This window comes from Phyllostomus hastatus, unplaced genomic scaffold (assembly GCF_019186645.2).
Source record: "Phyllostomus hastatus isolate PE091 unplaced genomic scaffold, TTU_PhHast_1.1 phas_contig_90, whole genome shotgun sequence".
In the NCBI taxonomy this organism is placed as follows: domain Eukaryota; kingdom Metazoa; phylum Chordata; class Mammalia; order Chiroptera; family Phyllostomidae; genus Phyllostomus; species Phyllostomus hastatus.
This window is the reverse complement of record NW_025333984.1, coordinates 4,326,689-4,350,310: the sequence shown is the minus strand read 5'-3', so window position 1 is coordinate 4,350,310 and position 23,622 is coordinate 4,326,689. Positions and strand designations below refer to the sequence as shown.

At 39.0% G+C, this 23,622-nt stretch overlaps 2 protein-coding genes across 7 annotated transcripts in view; one reads left to right on the top strand and one right to left on the bottom strand.

Moving 5' to 3' along the window:
- The window catches only part of SLC25A14 (solute carrier family 25 member 14), a 30,343-nt gene extending 22,005 nt beyond the window's left edge, over positions 1-8,338 (top strand). For all 6 annotated transcript variants that reach the window (XM_045852247.1, XM_045852250.1, XM_045852249.1 and 3 more), the window contains 2 exons: positions 6,873-6,953; positions 7,898-8,338. In XM_045852247.1, the coding sequence (XP_045708203.1) occupies positions 6,873-6,953; positions 7,898-7,939 (123 nt within the window). In that variant the 3' untranslated portion in view covers positions 7,940-8,338. The remainder of the gene's footprint in view (positions 1-6,872; positions 6,954-7,897) is intronic.
- Positions 8,339-18,713: 10,375 nt separating this feature from the next.
- On the bottom strand, positions 18,714-23,622 carry GPR119 (G protein-coupled receptor 119). The gene is made up of 2 exons (XM_045852315.1): positions 22,424-23,622; positions 18,714-18,807 (listed from the first exon to the last, which is right to left on the bottom strand). Exon 1 carries the CDS (start codon positions 23,430-23,432, stop codon positions 22,428-22,430), a length of 1,005 nt encoding a protein of 334 aa, XP_045708271.1. The 5' UTR covers positions 23,433-23,622; the 3' UTR covers positions 18,714-18,807; positions 22,424-22,427.

Genomic DNA, 23,622 nt, shown 5'->3' with positions numbered 1-23,622 from the left:
CTATGTGACTTGACCCCTTTTTCCTTCCACAGCGTTATCTTTGCTACCTTTATTCTGCATTTCAGATGTACTGAACAATTTCTAGTACTAGACTTTCTCTCATTCCCAAGTTTTCACCCATGCCATGCACTTTGTTAGATGCCCCCCACTCCATCCTAACTCTCTTTCACTTGGCTAGCGTCTACTGATTATTTAGATCTCAATACTTTTTCATAAAGGCCTTCTCAGAGTATTGAACTAGGTTATGGGTACATAGTTTTGTGCACTTGCTTTATCATAGCATTTATTATACAGTGGAACCTCAGCTCTGGAACGTAATTCATTTCGCAAGGCTATTTGAGAAACGATTTTTTCGAGAACTGAATCTCCTATCTGTCACGTGAGAGATGCGTGCTTGATCAAGCACTGATACAGGTATCAGTATGTAAGGGTTGTTGGGCTGAGAACCCAAGCACTGAAGTTTTGTTTGACAACCGAGAAATTTCTTCCATGAACAACGTGGTCAAGAACTGAATTGTTTGAGATGGGGGACGCTTGAGAACCGAGGTTTCACTGCATTTTAAAAAATCTTGAGGACCAATTCGCACATCATAAAATTAATCTATTCAGAGTAGCTTTTGGTATATTCACAGATATGTGCAACCATTATCACCACAGTTTTATAACATTTTCATTACCTTTCTATTTTTAAGTATATCTTATTGATTATGCAATTACAGTTGTCCCAATTTTCTTCTCTCCTTCATCCTCCTCCACCCTGCAGCATTTCCACCCCCTTAGTTCATGTCCATGGGTCGTACATATAAGTTATTTGGTTGCTCTATTTCCTATACTGTTCTTAACCTCCCCCTGTCTATTTTGTGCCTACCTGTTATGCTTTTTATTCCCTGTACCTTTGACCCCCATTCTCCCTGTTCCCACCCCCACTAATAACCCTCTGTGTGATCTCCATTTCTGTGATTCTGTTCCTGTTCTACTTGTTTGCTTAGTTTTTGTTTGTTAGGTTCAGTTGTTGATAGTTGTCAGTTTGTTGTCATTTTACTGTTCATAATTTTGATCTTCTTTTTCTTAGATAAGTCCCTTTAACGTTTCATATAATAAGGGCTTGGTTATGATGAACTCCTTTAACTTGACCCTATCTGGGGAGCACTTATTGCCATTCCATTCTAAATGATAGCTATGCTGGATAGAGTCATCTTGCATGTAGGTCCTTGCCTTTCATGACTTCAAATACTTTTTTCTAGCTCCTCCTTACCTGTAAGGTTTCTTTTGAGAAATCAGCTGACAGTCTTATGGACACTCCTTTGTAGGTAACTCTCTCCTTTTCTTGTGCTGCTATTAAGATTCTCTTCTTATCTTTAATCTTGGGTAACTTAATTATGATGTGTCTTGGTGTGTTCCTCCTCAGGTCCAACTTCTTTGGGACTCTGAGCTTCCTGGACTTGCATGTCTATTTCCTTCTCCAGATTGGGGAAGTTTTCCTTTATTATTTGTTCAAATAAGTTTTCAATTTCTTGCTTTTCCTCTTCTTCTGGATTAGGATGTTGGAGTGTTTGAAGTTGTTCCAGAGGTGAATAAGCCTCTCTTCATTTTTTTGAATTCTTGGTTCTTCATTTTCTTCTGGTTGAATGTTTATTTCTTCCTTTTGTTCCAAATCATTTTTTTGAGTCCCAGTTTTCTTCCCTTCAATGTTGGTTTCCTGTATCTTTTCCTTTATTTCAGTTTGTATAGCCTTTACTTCTTCCTTCATTTTGCAACTGAGCTCAGTCATTTCTGTGAGCATGCTGATTACCAGTGTTTTGAACTCTGCATCAGATAGGTTGTCTGTCTCCTTGTTGCTTAGTTCTTTTTCTGGAGTTTTAATGTGTTCTTTCATTTAGTGATATTTCTTTATCTCAGTGCACCTGTTGTGTAGTAAGGGATGGAGCCTTAGGTATTTGCCAGGGTGAGGCAACCCTTTTGCTGTATTGGGGCACTGTCTGTGGGGGAGGGGGATCCAAGAGGGAACAATGCCACTTGCTCAGCTTCTGTCCCACTTTCCATCACTTCCCTATTTCCCACAAGTGGATTGTACCCTTTCATGTACTTACTCGCAGGTGGGTGTGTTTGTGTACATTTTAGGACCCCTGGACCTCTCCAAAAGACTCTTGTGTGAGACTGGGAGTTTCCCCCTTTCCTGCAACTCCCACAGATTTTTTATAGCAAGAGGTTTTGAGTCTTTAGTTTCTCTGCACTGAAATCCTGGGTTTTGGGGTCTGTCTCATTCCCCCCATCATTCCTCCTGGCTTATCTGCATGCTAATGTGGGATCACCCACCTAGTCTGCCAGCTGCTGCCTTGGCCCGTGTCCTCTCCACCCTGGATGCCCATCTCTGCCCTGGCTGCCTGTTTCTGCCTCTCCTACCAGTCTGCATGAATTTTTTTTTAACTCCTTGGTTGTTGGACTTCCATGCAAATTTTTTTCTGGAAATTCTGGTGGTTCTTTGTTTTTAAAGTGGTTGTTATCCTTCTTTTGATGTGCTAGGAAGTGAAGCATTTCTGCCTATGCCTCCATCTTGGCTGGAACCCTGTACCTTTCTTTTAAAAAATATTTATTGATTTTAGAGAGACAGAGGGAGGGAGAGAGACAGAGAAACGTTAGTTTGTTGTTAGTTAGCTATGCATTCACCAGTTGATTTCTTGTATGTACCCTGACTGTGGATCAAACCTGCAACCTTGGCATATCGGGATGATGACTAACCTTAAAAGGGCTTGACTGGCTCCTTTCATTTACTGTAATGTTTCGAGGTTTATTCATGGTGTAGCATGTATCACTACCTTGTTCCTTTTTATAACTGGATAATACTCTATCGTATGACTAAATCACATTCACATTTTAAAAATTTTATTGTAATTACTTTTATGTTTTATTTTATTTTATTCTTTTTTTATTGAATTTATTGGGCTGATATTTGGTTAACAAAACCATACAGGTTTCAAGTATACAACTCAACAAAACACTATCTGCACACTGCATTGTGTCCTCATCACCCAAAGTAAAGTTTCTTTCCTTCCCCATTTATCCTCTCTTTGCCTTCTTCTACCTCCCCCTACCCCTTTTCCCTCTGGTTAACACAATGCTGTTGTCCAATTACACACACACACACACACACACACACGTATGTATCTATATGTATGGCTTAATCCATTCAGTTTTTTCCACCTAGTCCCCCAACACCCCTCCTCTCTGTAATTACTTTTGATGTCTATCTGCTCGACCCAGTGGATTGTAAGTTCCTTGAAGGCAAGGCAGTGTTCATCTTGTTTATCAACATTATAGGGATATGTTTATTCACAGCAAATTATTAAATTATTGGTTGAATGAATGTATAATTTCATGAAGTAGCCTGTTATCTCTGTTTATTTACAGAAATTCTTGTTTGTTTCCATGTAACTGCCTAAGCCAAAAAGTGTGCTTTCTAGTTCTAATGTTCTAAAGAAATTAGTCAAGGTTTTAGAGCTTTATAAGGATTCAGATGGCTCATGGGAGTGTTAGAGACCCTCACTGTGTTTGTGTGTTCATGTAGTCAATAAATATATATATTTAGATGTTTATTGGAAACTTTATACGCCAGACAATGTTAGGTAGTAGGAATATAATGTTGAATGAGACAAATACAGTCCCTACTTTCCTGGAGATTATGTTGTAGTTGAGGCAAACAGATGATAAGTAGACAAATAATAGGCAGTACAATTTCAGATTGAAATAAATGTGACGAGAAAACAAACAGAACATAATGAGATAGTGACTCCATGATGATGGTGGAAAACTACTTTAGCTAGGGTGGCCAGGAAAAGGCTGTGAGGAGGTGACATTAGAGCAGAAGTCTGAGTGATGAGAAGAAGGTGGCCATGTGAAGATCTGAAAGAAAGGTATTTCATAAAGAAGGAACAGGTACAAAGGCTCTGAGTTGGGAATGAGCTGGACATGTTCAAGCGTTGAAAAGAAGGCTGATGTGGCTGAGTATGGTAAATGAAGGAAAAAGTACTGGGTTAGCCAAAAAGTTCATTTTTTCCCATATAAAATGTTGAACATTAACTAATGTTGAACAGTAACTAAACATTACTAGAGCCATCTTATGGAAAAAATGGTTAGTTGTCTTCAACTTCATTTGAAACAATTGTGTTAGATTGTATTGTGACAGCTGTCATAACAGTGTGCCTTTATTTATTTTTTAAAAGATTTTATTTATTTTTAGGCAGAGGGAAAGGGTGGGAGAAAGATAGGGAGAGAAACATCAATGTGTGGTTGCCTCTCATGGGCCTCCTACTGGGGACCTGGCTTGCTAACCAGGCATGTGCCCTGATTGGGAATCAAACTGGCAACCCTTTGGTTTGTAGGCCGGCACTCAATCCACTGAGCCACACCAACCAGTGCTCATATCAGTGTTCATTTAAAAAAAAAAAACTTATCAAAATTGGTGAATTTTTGTGGATCCATTTTAATGCTGAAGATGGAAGAAAAATAAGCAACATTTTTGGCACATTATGCTTTGTTATTGCAAGAAAGGAAAAACACAACTGAAATGCAAAAAAAATTGTGCAGTGTATGGAGAAAGTACTATGAGTGGTCAAACATGTCAGCAGTGGTTTGTGAAATTTCATGCCGGAGGTTTCTCACTGGATGATGCTCCATGGTCAGGTAGACCAGTTGAAGTTGATAGTGATCAAATCAAGATATTAAGTGAGAACAATTGACATTATACCATGTGGGAAATAGCTGACATACTCAAAATATCCAAATCAATAAAGTTACTGGTGAAAATGAAGAAGTGTGTCTTTTGTGGAGAAAAACTAAATGAACTTTTTGGCTAACTCAATAGTAGGAAATGAAACCAGAGAGAGAGGCAGGGGCTAAATCATTTAGGATCCTATAGGTCATCATAGAAAGCTTGCAATTAGAATGAATTCCACTGGGAAGTCATTGGAGAGCATCAAGCAGGGAAGTGATACTGATTTAAAGTTTCAAAAGATTGTTAAAAGATTGTTTAGGTGGAGATTTTAAACTAGTTAGGAGGCTTATTGTGGTAGTTCAGGTGAGAGGTGATGTGGTTGGATTGTATTTCTAAGATGCCTTATAATTTAAGCAATCTGTGATTATAGGTTATCAACATCTGGGCTTTATTTTTGCTGATTTTCACAACTTTTCAATATCTGTTTTCATCTGAGACCCAGGGCATTTGCTGGTAATCCATTGGGGGAACTACATTAACCATCATGTTTTCATAAATAATGCCCTTATTAAATTGCTACATGCTCTAAAAATGGTAAGGATAATTATCTTGACTATTTGTTTTTTAACATTTAAGTATAGTTGGTATATAATATTATATTAGTTTCAGGTGTACAATATAGTGATTTGACATTTTTATACCTTACAATATGATCATCACTATACAATGCAGCAATTCTGCTTTTGGGTATTTGTCCAAAGAAATTGAGTATTCTTAATCTATAAGATGGGATAAGGGATATTTATAAATCTGGATTCTGATAATATTATCTAATCCAGATATATCCATTTTTACTATAATGGTTTCACTTCATCAGTGGAAAGGCAAAATCACATTTTTTCAATGTCTAATACAATGCCTAAATCACAGGAATCGCTTAATGGAAATTTGTCCGTGAAATAGGAACTGTTTCTATAAATTGAATTCAACATTTACCACCAGTTTGTGACCTTTGATATACATGATTTATCATTTAATTCATAATAACCATTCACTTGGTGTGTGTAGAACCCTTTGTATAAAACAGGAAATGCAAACTCAGATCCTCAAAGCATTGATATGAGGTAGGCCATGGCATTATGCAGAACTTACAATAATGAACTACACTCAGAGGATAGTGACTTGCCCAACTCTCTGTTCACCTACCTTGCTTTACTTTTCTATTAGTGTGTATTTCTGAATATACATAAGTTTATGTATTTGTCAGCTCCACTGGAGTATGCACTTCATAAGGGCAGGGACTATATAGGTTATTTTTTGCTGTGTAACAAATTACTCCAAAACTCAGTGCCTTAAAACAACAAACATTTATTATCTCACATTTTCTATGGGTCAGGGATTCAGAAGTGGTTTAGCTGAGGGATTTTAACTTAGATTCTCATGAGCGTGTTGTCCAAATGTCAGCTAGGGCTTCAGTCATCTGATGGCTTAATTGGGGTTGGATTATCTGCTTCTAAGATGATTCATGTGGCTGTTAGCAGGACACCTCTCTTCCTCTCTGGCTGTTGGCAAGAGGCCTTAGTTTCTCACCATGTGGGCCTCTCTTCATGATACAGAAGCTGGCTTCCTCCAGAGTGAATGATCCAAGTGAGAACAAGGTAGAAGATATAGATACACACATACACACACACACACACACACACACACACACACACACACACATAAAATCTTTTATAATGAGGCATTGGAAGTGACATGTGTTCACTACTGTCTTATTCTATTGGTGATAGAGACCAATCCTGATATGTGTGGAAGGGCCTACACAAGTGTGTGAGTAACTGGAGGTGGCTTTCTTTGGGGACCATCTTGGAAGCTCTCTATCACAAATACTTTTTGTCTCTTGTTTACTAGTATTACTATTATCTTAGCATCAGGAATACTTTGCATATATTAGATGCATAATAAATATTTGTTGAATGAATGGGTGGGTGGACTTAGACTACAAATGAATTCAAATGTGCATCTTTAGAAACAAAGGAGTCCATTTGTGGAACCATGAGTTGTGGGGGAGGGGCTTAGAAGATGAGCACTAAAATATAAGTAATTGTCAGATGTAAAGAGTAAAGGGAATTCACTCTATTTTTTATTATCTTTCTCTCAGATGTGGAAACACGAGGGCTTTTTTGCACTCTATAAAGGATTTTGGCCGAACTGGCTTCGACTTGGACCCTGGAACATCATTGTATCCTTTTTGAACATGAGAATGAAAGCAAATGTTTCAAGCTCCCAGGTAATTCTAGGCTATAGGAAGGAAAATTTGATTCTTGAAGCCTTTAGGCAAGTGAGAAACTCAAGCATTCTAATGGTGACCATTGAGGATGGAATTGAGAAATGACTTTCAGTTGGAGTCTAAAGCAAACTGAAAGGACTAGAAAAGAGATGGCAAAGTTTCCACTTAGGAAAAAAAACAAAGCACTACCTGTAACAGCAAAATCTGGAAAGTGCTGTGAAGTTTTTGGAAACTCTGCTGGGAGATGCCCACAGAAAACTCCATGGTGAGGAGGTCCATATCTCCTATCCCGTAACTATAGGAGCCAAGCAGCTAGGGAAACTGTAAGACAGAAAACATTGGTAGGGTGAAGGAATCCAGGGTCAAATAGGGCTATTTCTTCAGGGGTGAATCTCCTTCCTTTAGCTGCATTTGAGTGCCTTCTACATGCAGAGCCATGAATTGGACGCTGTGTATGTTGTCGTGTGTGTAGTGGTGAGCATTGCAGGATTTCTTGCCCTTGTGGAGTCTATAGGTTGAGGGAGATAGTATCTTTCTCCCTCCTTGGGATTGCTCTGATCACCTAATGTTTGTAACAATTATTCTAGCATTGAACTAGATGCTGTCATTGATGTTCTTGGTTGTGTGTGTGTGTGTGTGTGTGTGTTGTATGCCCCTGAAGACTATGTTAGAGTTTTAATCTGTTTATATTACTAAATACCAATGATGATAATGGGCACATGGTGGGCACTCAGTGCATGCTTGATTTGTCAGAAACTGTTTTTTAAAAAGACTTAAACAAGTGCAACTTAGAATGGCACAGTCTAAGTACCTTAATTTAAGAATGCAATGCACAATTTTAGAACTTATTTGGCTTTCAGTGTTATCTCGGTGATCTTCCATGACTTAATCTTCAGTTTTTTATCACATATGAGCAGCTTAAGAGACTTCAGATCTAAGGACTGAATTATATGTGAACCAAGCCCTGCCAACCTTTGTACTCTTTTCTCTGTTTCCTTGTTCAAATGTATTTTGACAAACTTATAAGTGTTTACTGAACCGTTGGTCTCCCAAGAGCCTCCTGATGGAAGAACAATAGGATGGTTCAAAATTGTTCATTTGTTTGTGTTACCATGTTAACTTCCCCGAGAGGAGGTGTTAACATTGAGATTCTGGACCCTGATTGGTATCTTCTGTGAAGATGGATACTGATGGGTGACATTGAAAATGGCCTTCTTTTCAAATGTGGGATAAATGTAGTTGGTTAGCCCCAGACTAGAGCAGAAGGCATAGGCTAGGGCAGTTACTGCTATGTATGTTACAGACCTCGGTTCTCATTAAAGTATTTATTGCAAGAATCACTTTGGCTTTGTCTTCATTTAGTATTTTCTAATTTGCCAACTCTTTATAAGTTACATTTTCCAGAAAGTGGTAAAGAAAAGGTAACTATGAAATTGAACCTGGACACCTAAGTACATTTATGGGAACAGACTAAGTGTCACTAAGTATATTGTTGTTTTCCACTGTCATTCATTGTCATAATGTCACTCACATGTAAACATCAGGCAATTGGTCCTTTCCTAAGCATAAATAATAAAAAGAACAAGTAGCTCATTTGAAAGTTTCTTCAGATAAGATGCTTTAAAAAGGCTTAAAATAGAACCCTGTGTCTAGGCTTCTTATAATTGTCTTATGTGCAAAAAGTCCTGCCTACTTTCTTGTACTAGAAGAGTGCCTAGCACATTGAAGGCTCTCAAATATTTGTGGAATGAGTAGTTTAGTTTCTTCATATTTATCCATTCATTATTTGTTTAAAAAATATTATGTGTGTATTATGTACTAGATGCTGAGAATATAAAAAGTTAAGACAGTCTGTTTCCAAACTCACATCATAGTAGGAGAAACAATTTAAGTCAATAATTATAGTAGGCACTAAGTACTATGTGAAAGATAAACCAAGTTCTGCAGCACAGAGGAAGGAACAGCCAGTTACCTAGGGGATTGGGCAAAGGCTTCATAGTGGAGGTGACATTTGTGCTAAAAAGCAGATGTTAGTTACCATGTGGATGATGTAGGAAATGACATTCCAGGTGGGAGAATGGGGAAAAGTTCAGAGTGGCAAAGATGTAGGGCAGTGGTTTTCAAATACTACATGGGGCAGAATCACCTGGCAATCTTGTGCAAATGTAGGTCCTTGTGTCCCATCATCTGAGAACCTAACCTTACTTGGGTCAAAGGAATTTTGCTTTTGTTATAGGCAGTCAATGCAGGTGGACCTTAGATTATACTTGTAGAAGTACTTGTAGGGAAGTACTTGTAAAGAAATTTGGGCTAGAATGAAAGGAAATAAGAATAGTATGGCTAAAGGGTCAAATTATGAAGAGTCTCTATATGCCCAAGGAAAGTTTGACTTTTATCCTGAGAGATGGGGCAGACTAAGGAAGTTTAAAATAGGGAAATAATATAACTAGCTTTTGTTTTTTAGGAAGATAACCCTAATGTGGAGGGTAAATGGAACAGAATGACCCTAAAAAGGTTAGGGCATACTGAAATCTATTCCCCTTTATGTAGAGGTAGACAAAATAGGGTCCAGATAAACTAAGAAAATTTGTTCTAAGTCACATAGCCAGACTGTGGCAGGTTTGAGACTAGCACATAGTTTTCGGGTTTCTTTGTCTCATTCTACCACCCCACAGTGGCTTCTGAACTGTCAGTCTAAAGTACTACCTTTTGAAAATTAATTTTAATAGACCTTTTTAAGAGATGTTTTAGGTTCACAACAAAATTGTGCAGAAGGTACAGAGATTTCCCATACACTCCCTATTCGTTCGCACATGTGTCCAGCTTCCCCCCATCAAAATTCATCACCAGAGTGATTCATTTGTTACAACTTACATTGGCACATCATTTTCACCCCAAATCTATCATTTACATTAATTAGGGTTCCCTCTTGGTGATACACATCTGTGGGTTTTGCGAAATGTGTAATGACATGTTATCTACCATCATAGTATCATACAGAATAGTTTCACTGTCCTGATAATCCTCTGTGCTCTGCCTACTTATTCTTCTCTATCCCATAATCACTGGAATCTATTGATCCTTTTCCTGTCTCTATGGCTTGCCTTTTCCAGAGTGTCATATAGTCAGAATCACTCAGTATGACATCTTTTCACATTGGCTCCTTTCACTTAGTAGTATGCACATAAGGTTCCTCCACAGCTGTTTGTGGCTGTATATCTCATTTTCTTTTTTTTTTCCACTTTTGGATACATTATAGTATATTCATTCATCTACTGAAGGATGTCTTGGTTGTTTCAAAGTTTTGGCAATTATGAATAAAGCTGCTATAAATATTCATGTGCAGCTTTTTGTGTGTGTGAACATGTTTTCAGCTCATTTGGGTAGATACCAAAGAGTACAATTGCTGGATGGTATGATAAGAATAAATTTAGTTTTATAAGAAAGTTCCAAAATGTCTTCCAAAGTGGCCATACCATTTTGCATTCTCACCAGCAATGAATGAGAGTTTTTGTTTCTCTACATCTTTGCTAATTTTTGGAATTGCCAGTGTTTGGGATTTTGGGTACTCTTATAGGTATTTCATTGTTTATATTTATTTGAAGGCTACATACTAGTCAAACAATATTGAATATAAACTGTAATTAAAAATAAAATAAAGACTACTACACCAGTCAGATACCCAGCTTACTCCAAAATAGATTAATAAAAAGGAAGTCATGTTTTTGCAATAGTATAGGCCAGCAATTTTCAACCAGTGTGCTGTAACAGTCATACTAGTGTGCCACAAGAATTTTAAAAACATGCAGAAAAATCTGACAATGACCAGAGAGGAGGAGGAAGAGGGATAATGGGAGGGCATCAAGGAACATGTATGAAGGACACGTGGACAAAGTCAAAGGGGGGCAGGCTTGAGGGTGGGAGGTGGGGGTGGGTGGAGTGGGGAGCATGGTGGGGTAAAAATGGAGACAACTACTTGAACAACAATAAAAAATTTTAAGAAAATATATGTGCATTTTAGGTTTAAAATATATGCTTACTAGGGTTTACAGGAACAAGTATAAAAGATACATGACAAAAACAAGCGGGGAGTGGCAATGGGAGGGAGGTAGGGAGGGCTGGGGGCACTGGGAGGGGAGTAAAAGGCAGAAAACTGTACTGGAACAATTAAAATAAAAATTAAGGGGACTTCCGGCCAAGATGGAGGCATAGGTAGACACACTGTACCTCCACACACAACCAAGATAGGGACAACAATAATTTAGAAACAATAACAACCAGAACTGACAGAAAATTGAACTGTAAGGAAGTCGGACAACCAAGACGTTAAAATAGACCCATTCATCCAGACCGGTAGGAGGGGTGGAGTCGGGCAGCCGGGTGCCTTCGCCGTGCAGAGAGCAGAGAGCATTGGGACCGGGTGCGTAAGGCCTCCAGGGTGTGCAAGACCTCAAGGGGTGGACCCTGAGTGCGCAAGAGGCAGCTGGCAGACCCAGCGAGGCAGCAATTGTGAAGCAAGGCATATGCGCACAACCCAGGATCACAGTGCTGGGAAATAGAACTTAGGGCACTGATGAAAACACCTGTGGGTGTTGAGGTGCAGGGAGAGACTCCCAGCCTCACAGGAGAGGTCCCTGGAAAGTCCCATGGGGTGCACAAGCCCACCCACACGGGAATTGGCACCAGAGGGGCCCAGTTTTTTCGGGGGAAGTGGCGGAAGGGACTGAGGTCCGACGGAGAGCGGAGCAAGCACCATTGTTCCCTCTCGGACCCTGCCCCCACATACAATGTCACAACCCAGTGATTGGGGTGCCCCACTCTAATGAACACCTAAGGCTCTGCCCCTCATACATAACAGGTGCAACCAGACCAAAGGGGAAAAAAAAACAGATGTGAAAGCCTCACAATCAGTACTTTTAAGCGACTGAGAGATAGCCAACCTATTAGATGCACAGTTCAAAGCACTGGTGATCAGGATGCTCACAGAATTGGGTGATTTTGGTCACAAATTAGATGAAAAAATGAAGGCTATAATAAGTGAAATGAAGAAAAATGCACAGGGAACCAATAGTGATGGAATGAAAGCTGGGTCTCACATCAATGGAGTGGACCAGAAGGAAGATAAAACATACAATCAGAAAAGCATGAAGAAATAAGAATTCAAAAAAATGAGGAGAGGCTTAGGAACCTCCAGGAAATCTTTAAATGATCCAACATCTGAATTATAGCGGTACTAGAAGGAGAAGAGGAAGAACAACAAGTGGAAAACTTATTTGAACAAATAATAAAGGAGAAGTTCCCCATTCTGGCAAAGGAAATAGACTTCCTGGAAGTCCAGAAAGCTCAGAGAGTCCCAAAGAAGTTGGACCCAAGAAGGAACACACCAAGGCACATCATAATTACATTAGCCAAGGTAAAAATGAAGGAGAGAATCTTAGAAGCAGCAAGAGATAAGGAGACAGCTACCTGCAAAGGAGTTCCCATCAGACTGTCAGCTGATTTCTCAAAAGAGACTTTGCAGGCAAGAAGGGGCTGGAAAGAAGTATTCCAAGTCATGAAAGGCAAGGACCTACATCCCAGATTGCTCTATCCAGCAAAGCTTTCATTTAGAATGGAAGGCCAGATAAAGTGCTTCTCAGATAAGGTCAAGTTAAAGGAGTTCATCATCACTAAGCCCCTATTATATGAAATGTTAAAGGGATTTATCTAAGAAAAAGAAGATAAAAAAACATCTATAGTAAAATGACAGCAAACTCACAATTACTAACAACCACACCTAAAACAAAATAAAAAAGCAACTAAGCAAACAACTAGAACAGGAACAGAACCCCAGAAATGGAGATAACATGGAGGGTTAGCAACAGGGGTGTGGGAGGAGGAGAGAGGGGGAAAAGGTACAGAGAATAAGTAGCATAGATGGTAGGTAGAAAACAGACAGGAGGAGGGCAAAAGTAGTATGGGAAATGTAGAAGCTAAAGCACTTATGACACATGGACATGAACTAAAGGGGGGAATGTGGGTGAGAGAAGGTGTGCAGGGTGGAGGGGAATGAAGGGGCGGTAATGGGACAACTGTAATAGCATAATCAATGAAATATATTGAAAATTAAAAATTAAAAATATATATGCTTACTAATAAAAAATAGATGTTCATTTAAAAAAAAACACGTAATACCTGACTAGTTAGGGGCACTGACCTCTTTTCCCTAGAGTGTCAAATAAAGAAATGACAACAGCCAACACAACAATAGCTGTCTGGTGTGAATGAATCAAAATTATACCTGGGTTTTGTCAGATCAGCAAAAGTATATATTTTTTTGTGTGCTGCAGAATTTTAATAATTAGTTTATGTGTGCCACTATATGAAAAAGGTTGAAAATTGCTGGTATAGAGTGAAAGATAGTTTCTTAAATGGTTTATATATATTGGCAATTAGGTTTCATTTACCTCCCGGTAAATGTAATTTCTTCAGGGAAATTTTCCATTGATTTTCTGGTCACCAATCTAAAGAACTTTTCTCATAATTTCTTTTCTTCCCTAATTCTCACCTGAAGATATGCTTATTGATTTTAGAGAATGGAGGGAGGGAGGGAGGGAAGGAGGGAGAGAGGGAGGGAGGGAGAGATGGAGGGAGGGAGGGGGAGAGAGAGAGAGAGAGAGAGAGAGAGAGAGAGAGAGAGAGAAAGAGAGAGAGAGAGAGATGTGCAAAATATTAATCAGTTGCCTCTTGTATGTGCCCCGACTGGGGATGGAACCTGCAACCTAGGTATGTGCCCTGACTCAGGATCAAACTTGCAGGCTTTTGGTGTATGGGACAATACTCCAACCAACTGAGTAACCCAGCCAGTGCTCATTATAATTTCTTATACTATATATTTATAACTATATATTTGTGTGATTATTTGATTAATATCTCTATCTCCCATCAGCCTGTAAGCTTCATAAAATAGGGATTCTGTTGATTTTGTTTACTGCTGTGTTCTCAGTGCATAGCACAGTTATATTACTTAATAAATATTTGTTAAATGAGTAAGTGAATTGATCAATATCCAAAGAGCCGATAAAATGCCTAAAATATAGCAAGGGTTCAGCAAATACTATGGGATTTAAATGGAATGAAATTAAATTTTGAATTATTGATAATGGATTATTGATAATGGTAGATAAAGAACAGGTTTTTGTTTTTGTTTTTTTTTAAGATTTTATTTATGTATTTTTAGAGAGGGAAGGGAGGGAGAAAGAGAGAGAGAGAAACATCAATGTGCGGTTGCTGAGGGTCATGGCCTGCAATCCAGGCATGTACCGACTGGGAATTGAACCTGTGACACTTTGGTTTGCAGCCCGCGCTCAATCCACTGAGCTACGCCAGCCAGGGCTAAGAACAGGTTTTTAAGGGAAAATAAAAGTGGGGAAATGCACCTAATCTTTTTAACTATTTATTTATTCAACATCTATTTCTGTCTCATGGAGCTTACTCTGTGTAGAAAGGAGATATAATAAAAGAGTAATGAGTAAACATATATATTGGAGGGTGATAGATGCTTTGTAGAAAAATAAAGCAAGGAAGAGGAATGGGGAATATTGGGGCAAGGTTGTACATTGAGAAAGCCAAATTTGATTAAAGTCTATAGGAGGTGAGATAAAAGCCTATCTAGGTTTAAAGCAAATGCAAAGGCCCTGAGGTGAGCATGTACCTGAAGTCTAATGTGATGATACAAGCAAGAAGTGATGGTGGCTTGGATGATGGTAGTAGCAGTAGAGGGCAAGTGGGAGAAGTGGTTGGAATACCTATATTTTGGAGAATAGCAAATAATGACTTGCTAAAGGATAGGATTTGGGTTGTAAGAGAGAAATGAAAATGAAAAGGAAGAAACAACCCAGGTGTCCATCACCTGATGAATGGATAAACAAATTAGTGGTTTATCCATACAATGGAGTATTATTCAGCCATAGAGGTATGAACTGCTGATATGTGCTACAAAATGGATTAATCTTGAAAACATTATAAATGCAAGAAGTCAAACACAAAAAAACACATATGATATCATCCCAGTTAAGTTAAATATCCAGAATAGGAAAATCCATAAAGATAGAAAATAAATTAGTGGTTGCCTATGGCTTGCAAGAGGGATGGATGGGACTAGAAATAGGTATAAAATTTCATTTTGGGATGACAATGTTCTAAAATTAGGTTATGGTGATGGTTGTGTAACTCTGTAAATATACTAATAAACATTAAATTGTATGCTTTAAATAGGTAATCATTATGGTGTGTAAATTATATCTCAAGCAAGCTTTTATTTTAAAGACTAGCATGTGATTGGGATGGCTAGTGAGGAATTTCAATGAAGCTGCATGATAACAAAATACAGATTGATTCATATTAACTCCAGATGATTACATGGATATTTTTTCCTTTGGAATAAGCAAATCCCTTATTTTACCAGCGACCTGAAGATCAAATGACTGACATTTCTGATCAGGAACCCCTGGGTTTGAAGGGATAAAATAATGATCAAAGTCTGTAGGCTATATGATGAAAAAGTTTTCATTATTTTTATTTTTTCTTTCTTTAATCATTTTATTTTTTTTTAATTTGAGAGGCTAGAGCATGATACAATGTAATAATGATGATGATGATGATGATAACAACTGGCACTTAATATGGCTTTATTATGTGCCAGATACTGTTATAAGTATATTGTGTTTCTAAAATTCTGTTTACATTTTTCCAACCACCCTATGAGGTAGGTACTATTCTTATTTTTCAATGAGAAACTGAGGTACAGAAAAGTAAAATACTTTTGTTACTAGGAAATAGCAGAACTAAGATTCTAACCTGGGCAGTCTGGTTCATGAGCCCATGCTTGTAATCACTATGCTAGAGGTGTACTGACTCAACCTTGTCCAGGCTTACTTAAAGTTTATGGCAGGTGAGCAGTAAAGAATATTGATTTCATTAATTCCCCTATCTTTATAGCACCCTGGGAGAAAGAAGGTCAGTAGTTGTTGTGGTTGGTCACTCTCTGACACTTAACTGTAATACTGCACTTCATCTATTTTTCTGGAGACATGTGACTGTAAAATGTAGAACTTTTATTCTCCACTTTCTACTGCTTTCCCTCTTTTTCCTTTGTTGGTCTTTGTTCTCCAGGACCTCCTTCATCACTAGTCCAACATACAGAGGACCTTGTTCTTGTGTGTTTTACTATTTATTAAAGAACTTGGAATTATTGATACAGATGCCTCTAGTTTGAAATTGAATGATGTGAACATGGGGCTAGGCTTCTCGCCCTCTCGCATCCAGTGCAAAGAAGTGTGTTGTTAGTCTTATAAATTTATGGGAGGAATGATTAAACTATTATGAACCTGATTATAAATACTTTTTTCTATTCAATAAAGTATATCATATAAGGGGTAATATTTTTGTTAGCCTAGCCAGTCAGGACGTTACATGTAAGTTAAAGTAATGTTGCTTTTTAAAAAACAAATATATTCATATTTTCTCAGAATGACCACTTTGTATTAATCTTAATTCCTAAGGTTTCAGTAAAGGATACTTATTTTCTTCAGTGTCACAGCATCAAAATTCAGTTGTATTTTGGGCTGTGCCTAACTAACTCTAAACACTCTTCATGCATCCTTGTCTGTCCCATTTATTTAGTAAATAAGGAAACCAATTTAACATATCAGTATATAAGACTACTAAGGGATCTGATAATCTTAAATACTTTAGTAGTTGGAATTTTGGATTGTAAGTCTTTTTCACATTTAAAATAACCTCTCGCCATTCAGCAATAATTTCTTGGTTCAGTTTTCTCACTTTTTAAAACTCCTCTGAGATAATATGACACCAGTTTGCTTTTCTATAGGAAGCGCTTTAGTATTTGTTAAATGGCCCAGTGGGCAAATCTGTAAAAATATTATGAGTGATAAAAAGCACAATGAACAGTTTTGTAAGACAGCGTGGCATTTTACTGGGCCAATGACTGTGTTATCTCAGTGTGTTTATCAGCTTTTTAGTGCCTAATGTCAACACAGTTGAGAAAGAACTGGAACTGATGTGGATTTATTATAGTAAGTGGGAAATATGATTCAATCACAGGGCTGTTGGGTGACATACACCAAATACAAACAAACCTAAACAAATAAAAGAGACCCCCCCGCCGCTTCAGGCTCTTGGTCTTACATGATTTTAGTCCCTCCAGTGCTCTGGAGTAAATGAATTCTGCCTGTCCCATTGTATAGAAAATGTTTTGGAAAAAAAACAAAAACAAAAACCAGAAGCTGCTTTGTGCATTGAAACAGACTCTGAGACCCTTAGCAGTTGCACTGCTTGTTTCTAGGATTCCTCATGAGAGGGCTCTTTGAGCCCAGAGGCTGATTATGGTCCCAACAGCTTATAAATCCAGTGAACATATGGCTGGGTAGTAGTCGCACGTTAAGCTCTCATGCACTTTACCCTGCTACAGTTGATCCATTAGGTGGAGCACACCATTCCCTCTCTGCAAGACTGTGAGACTACAGCTTCAAGGCTCAACTGGATCAAGACCTGTCTCCTGGCTCCATTTGATCATGTTTTCATATTCTCATGCCTTAGCATTTTATGGTATTGCACAAAGCAACTACCTCAGAAAATTTTAAGAGTGAAAATACATTTAAATCAATACCTGAATATTGCACAATGTTGGGTTGATTATCTAGTTGTACTGTGAGGGTTGTTCTTAAAGTGCTGTGCCCCGTTAGTCTAGATTTCTAAATTTGCAGATTAACTCTAGCAGTAGGACATATCAATAGGTTTTCTTTTCTGAAAAACAACTGGGTAAACCCCTCTTTATGGTTTATACTTTCAGAAAATCATGTACTTTTATTTCTTTGAGATATTCATATCAGTGTAGTCTGTTCGTTTATGGCTCATTTTGACTTTTCTTAGCAGATACCTTAGGGAAACATTACACTTCAAGAAATGCCAGCAAAAACATGAATCAGAATTCTTTTAAATGTTTAATGCTCTTTAACCTAGTAATACTGCTTATCCTAAGGAATTAAACAGACATGTCAAATATTTATACACAAAGGTATCTATAGTGCTATTATAACAGTGAGAAATTGGAAATAAAATAAAGGTACAACTATAAGGAAATGGTTAAAATATTATATGCTCATCCTGAAAAAAAACATGCAACCTTTACAAGACATATTTTTGAAGAAAACTTAATGACAGAAAAAGTATACAATATAATGTTAAATGAATAAAACAGATGAAGGAGAATAACAGTGATCATCTCTGGATGATGCAATTATAGGTTATGTATTTTCAAAAATTTCTAAAATAAGCAAAAATTGCTTTTATAATCAGAAAAGAATCATTACAATTATATATGCATCAATATATATCTCTAACATCCCAGGAAAGCTGGGGCAATTTTAATACCTCACTCTGAATGAATGTTTGTGGGGTAGACAGACAGATGGATAGACAGATGAATGAATGATTGGCAGTTGACACCTGTAGGCACCATCATTGAGTTTATATAACTGCAGAAATGAAAAAATGAAGATTTTTGAATTAACAGGAGGAAATTCCAGATCAGTCAGCTGTTTGAAGGATGACATGGAAGGTACTGAAAGAGTCACAAAATAAGTGAGTGGCTGATGGCAGCCTAGGAGTTGTGTTCTGGCCTTAGGTCCATTGTTGCTCTTGTTGCTCAGCTTTCAACACCATTTTTCCTCTTGGTATATTTGTGTCCGTGAAGTATCTCTGATGCCTGCTGATTTCACTGGTTTCTATTCAGTTTTGCCAGTTACTAAGTAAGAATGAAATAAAAGTCATGAGTTCATTTCCCATTTGAACCATGATCACCTCTCCATATAGGGAAAAAATATCCCAAGACTAACTCTGGCTGGCCAACTCTCAGAGATGGGCTTACTGGTTATGTGGACAAGCAGGTCAGTGTTGGTGGATCAGGGAAACCTGCCTCTAACACTTGTGAGACCACTCAAAATGCCCCTGGACATGTTCTGAGTGCTGTGTGTTCTTAATTTTCTTGAGAGTAGTCTTCTGAAATTGAGTTGTGCTATGTATAATGTTAGCTACCTGAGGAATCAATATAAAACTTAGTCATCACAATTTCCATAACAAATTCACAATAAGCTGTTTATGGAAATTATACATGGGACCAATTGACCTACATTCTGTCCTACAAGATCTTAATATCTTTTGGCTAGTTTGATCAAATTGCTGAACAGGATCTGGCTTTTTTCAAGTCTATCCGGAGACAACATTGGGCGCATGAATGAAATCCAAATGTTTCTTCTCCAAGTGCATTCCCTTATTTGTGAAGGAGGCTGTGTCAAAGAAAGCCACTAGACTTTTTCATAGCATTCTGTATCTCTGCTCGTGGTGGGTTTTTATATGCAGTGTTTTTAAGTTCAGTTACCCTAAAGCCCAAGTGTATGATAATAGTTCCTTGCTTGTATCTGCTCTGCCTTGATCCTGCTAAAATATTAGATTTTACTCTTTGTGTTTTTCAACCCGAGTCACCTCTCATCACTCATTTTAATAAACCCTATTCAAGGGTTGAGGAATTCACAGTTCAGAGCCTAATTATCCTTGTCCTGGAGGTCATAACATCTACAGATATGATGGGCACCCTTAAATTGGCCATTTTGATGTTTTATTCTGGATTTTTAAGGAAGAGAGAGAACATTTTCTGAGCACTAACAATGTGCTGTTGTTTACTAGGCATTTCTCACATACATTATTGAAGTTAGTCCTCACTATAACCATAGAAGGCAGACATTATTACCCCAATCTTACAAATGAGGAAACTATAGCTTTGAGAATTTAAATGACTGAGTCATAATTTGAACATTGGCCTGTTGGACTTCAAAGCCCATGATTTTTCCACTGCACATACTGACTCCCAGGGATAGCAGGGTTTCTCAGACTGAGCCTAATAACACAATAATCACCTAGCCTCCCCTCAGATCCTGCCTTTACCCTATAATTAACTAATTTCCATTATACTTTGCTTGTGTTACCTTGGCAAGATAAATTATTTGCATCAAAGCCAGGAAATTAAGCCTTGAACCACCAATAAGAAGGGCACTCACTGGAGGCAGCTTTCAATTTTGTCCAAAAACCCAGTTACTGTTTTTGTTTTACCTAGTTCCCAGTAATTCATAACCCGATCCAAGAGTGTGCCTTATTTCTGGCATAACTTGTCCTTGCTCGGTACTCAACATTTCAAATCATATTGGCTTCCATCATCCCCTTGACAGTGAAAAAGTTCTCCTGTTGTCAAGGAACACAAAACCTACTATGGTGAAGGCAAGCACAGTCCTCCTCTGGGCCAGAGGGGTAAGCAAAGCCACTGCAAAAAGATCTGCCAAAGGAGGGTTTATATATTAGAATAAATTAGTGAGCCCTGGCTGGTGTGGCTCAATGTGTTGAATGCCAGCCTGCAAACCAAAGGGTCACTGGTTTGATTCCCAGTCAGGACACATGCCTGGGTTGCAGGCCAGGTCCCCAGTAAAGGGGTGCATGGGAGGCAACCACACATTGATGTTTCTCTCCTTCTCTTTCTCCCTTCCCCCTCTCACTAAAAATAAATAAATAAAATCTTTAAAAAATAGAATAAATTATAAACAGATAATTTGTGCTGAAGGTAGAGGATGAGGATGGGAGGAAATTTTTGAGAGTATAGAAATTGAAAGGGATGATCATTAACCTTTGAACAATTTAGGGAAAACAAACTAGGAGTTCATCTAAGGTTGAGGGGGCGTTAAAACCCAAGTGCAAAGTGTTATGGTATGTGCCATTCTTTTGAGAGGGATAATGCTAGATTCCATCCAGCTCCTGAACGTCACAGTTTGAGATTTGAATGAAAACTTTCGAGGGTCGCTGGAAATTATACATTGGACTCAAATGTATTCTCAGGCCATCATTTTAGAGATACAGAGTGGTTAACCGTCCAAGGTGGTTTTGGCACCAAATCCTAGACAAATTAATCCATACTTTTGAGGTTTCTTGCCCTCTTTATTCAGCTTTCTAGGGAGATGATCTAGTTTAGGGTCTTAAGAGACAAACATTCTAGGAATCCACTGTGGAGACCAGGAGGTTGAGGAAAGGGTTACAGGGAAGCTCTGGAAGGCTGAGCATAGTTCCTGGGCTTCTTCCCCACTCTGTTCTTGAATTTCTGCTTCTAGGTTTCCCAGAGAGAGCCTGAGCATAATTCCCAGATGCCAACAGTCATTTTCTGTACCCACAGAGAGCAGAAAGAGGCATCTGCTCCTCAGCTGATCTCCTGAGCCATTTTAGAAACATCTTCTTATATGATCAGGTTTCTTAGGAAAATGAAAGTTTGGGAGTAAATGGAAGAAGGTCAAGCTCTAAGGAGCAAAGTGGGCCCAGTGTGGAGAGCTTGGTAGTGCCCTCCTTGGTATCTACCCCCTTTCCTCTCCTTTCCCTTCCAGTGTCTCAGAATTTGTGGTTCAGCATTGTCATAATCAAGTAGCTACAAGTGAAGTAAGAGGCCAACTGAGGGAAAGGGGCATTACAGGGTTAGAAAGGTGGTGGATTGGGAGGTTTAATAGAAAAAAATCACAAGATAGGCTATTTCCCAAAGAAACACTGTTTTGAACACCATGAAGTATGGGGAAAGACATGCTTTAGGATCTAATACAGGTTCCTAAATTTTATACAAACTCACTACTTAAAACGTCTGATTTGCATCAGGGGACAGGACTTTTTGCTTTACCAAAGCAATCACTATAGTAAACAGTTAAAAACAACAGAACTTCATTTCTCTAGTACTCTGTTGTTTAATACGGTAGCCACTAGCCACATGTGGCTATTGAACATTTGAAATATGGCTAGTTTGAATTGAGATGTTCTGTAAGAGTAAAATACACACCAAACTTCAAAGATTTAGCATGGAAAAATAATGTAATAGTTTTTTTATATTGATTACATTGAAATAGTGTTTGGATATATTGGGTTAAATGAAGCATTAACATTAGTTTCACCTGTTTCTTCTTTTTTTATCCTTTCAATGTGGCTACGAGAATATTTAAACCTGGCTTGCATTATATTTCTATTGAATGGTGTTCCTCTAGTGTATTAAAAAATAGAGTTTGACTGTTAAGCATCTTTATAGTAGTACATTTCTTACTTTAAGTAAGTATACCTGTACAGGAGAAACAGACTCATTGCAAGAGAAGTGGAGTGGAGATTTGTAAATAAGGAAACATTATAGAAGAAAGCACTCTGCATCAGTTACCTCTCAGTCTGGGGTGAGGTGGTGTGAGGGGTGGTCCACTGCCTGAAATAAGTGCTCTCATTCCTCTCGTTCCTTCTGATCTACTATTTGGGACCCTGAGAGAGGAGGGAAAAGGCACTTTGAACTTCTTTGCCCTTACCAACTTAGCCATCAAGCTGTGGGTGGGAGACAGTGGCAATGTGACAGGAAGTTTCCCTTGACACCTCTGGGCCGCCATCCCTGCCGAAGAGAAGAAGTAATGAAGCAAGCCCCTTCTTCACTCCCAGGGCCATCTGATAGAGCTGCTGCCGCACCTCCTTCTGCCAATAGGCATAGATGAGTGGGTTGAGCAGGGAATTGCACACGCCAAGCAGCCACAGGTACCGTTCCAGCACTATGTAGAGATGGCACTCCTGGCAGGCCACCTGCACAATGCCAGTGATAAGAAATGGGGTCCAGGATAGAGTGAAGCTCCCGATGAGAACAGCTACAGTGAGGACAGCCTTGAAGTCGCTGGGAGTCCGTGGGGGCTGGTAAGCTCCAGCCGTGGCTCCAGCATGCTCCATCTTTCGGATCTGCTGGCTGTGCACGAAGGCAATCTTGAGCATGTCACAGTAGAAGAAGACAAAAAGGAGCAGGGCTGGGAAGAAGCCAATGCAGGAGAGTGTCAGCACAAAGCGTGGGTGAAACACAGCAAAGAAGCTGCAGGGGCCCTGGTAGGTGGTCTGCTGGAACATAGGGATTCCAAGTGGGAGGAAGCCAATGAGGTAAGACACCAACCACAGCCCAGCAAGGCAGGCTCCAGCCACGAGCCCGTTCATGATCTGGAAGTAGCGGAGGGGCTGCTTGATGGCAAGGTACCTGTCAAAGGCAATCAGCATGACGGTGAGGACAGAGGCAGCTGCAGAAGAAGTGACAAATGCCATCCGAAGACTGCACAGGGTCTTCTGTGTGGGCTGAGCTGGGCTGGAGAGCTGGTCTGTGACTATGCCAGAAATGGCCACACCAAGCAAGGTGTCAGCCACAGCCAGATTCAAGGTGAAGCAGAGATTGACACCAACATTCTTGTGGATTGACAACAGCACAGCCACGGCCACTAGTGCATTAGCAGCAATAATGAGGGAGGCCAGGACAGCAAGGATCACTCCAAATGAGAAAGATGACTCCATCTCTGGAAGTGTCAGGATTTCCACTTACCAGAGCATGCTGGCTCTCCAACTCAAATTCTTGTGGGCTGGGAGAGAAGGAGCTGTGAATTCAGAGCTGCAGCACAGTTCTGGTCATCACTGGCAGTCCAGGCTGGCAGCTTGCCATCTCTGGGATCCTGCTGGTTATTAATATTCACTCACCCTCTTCTCC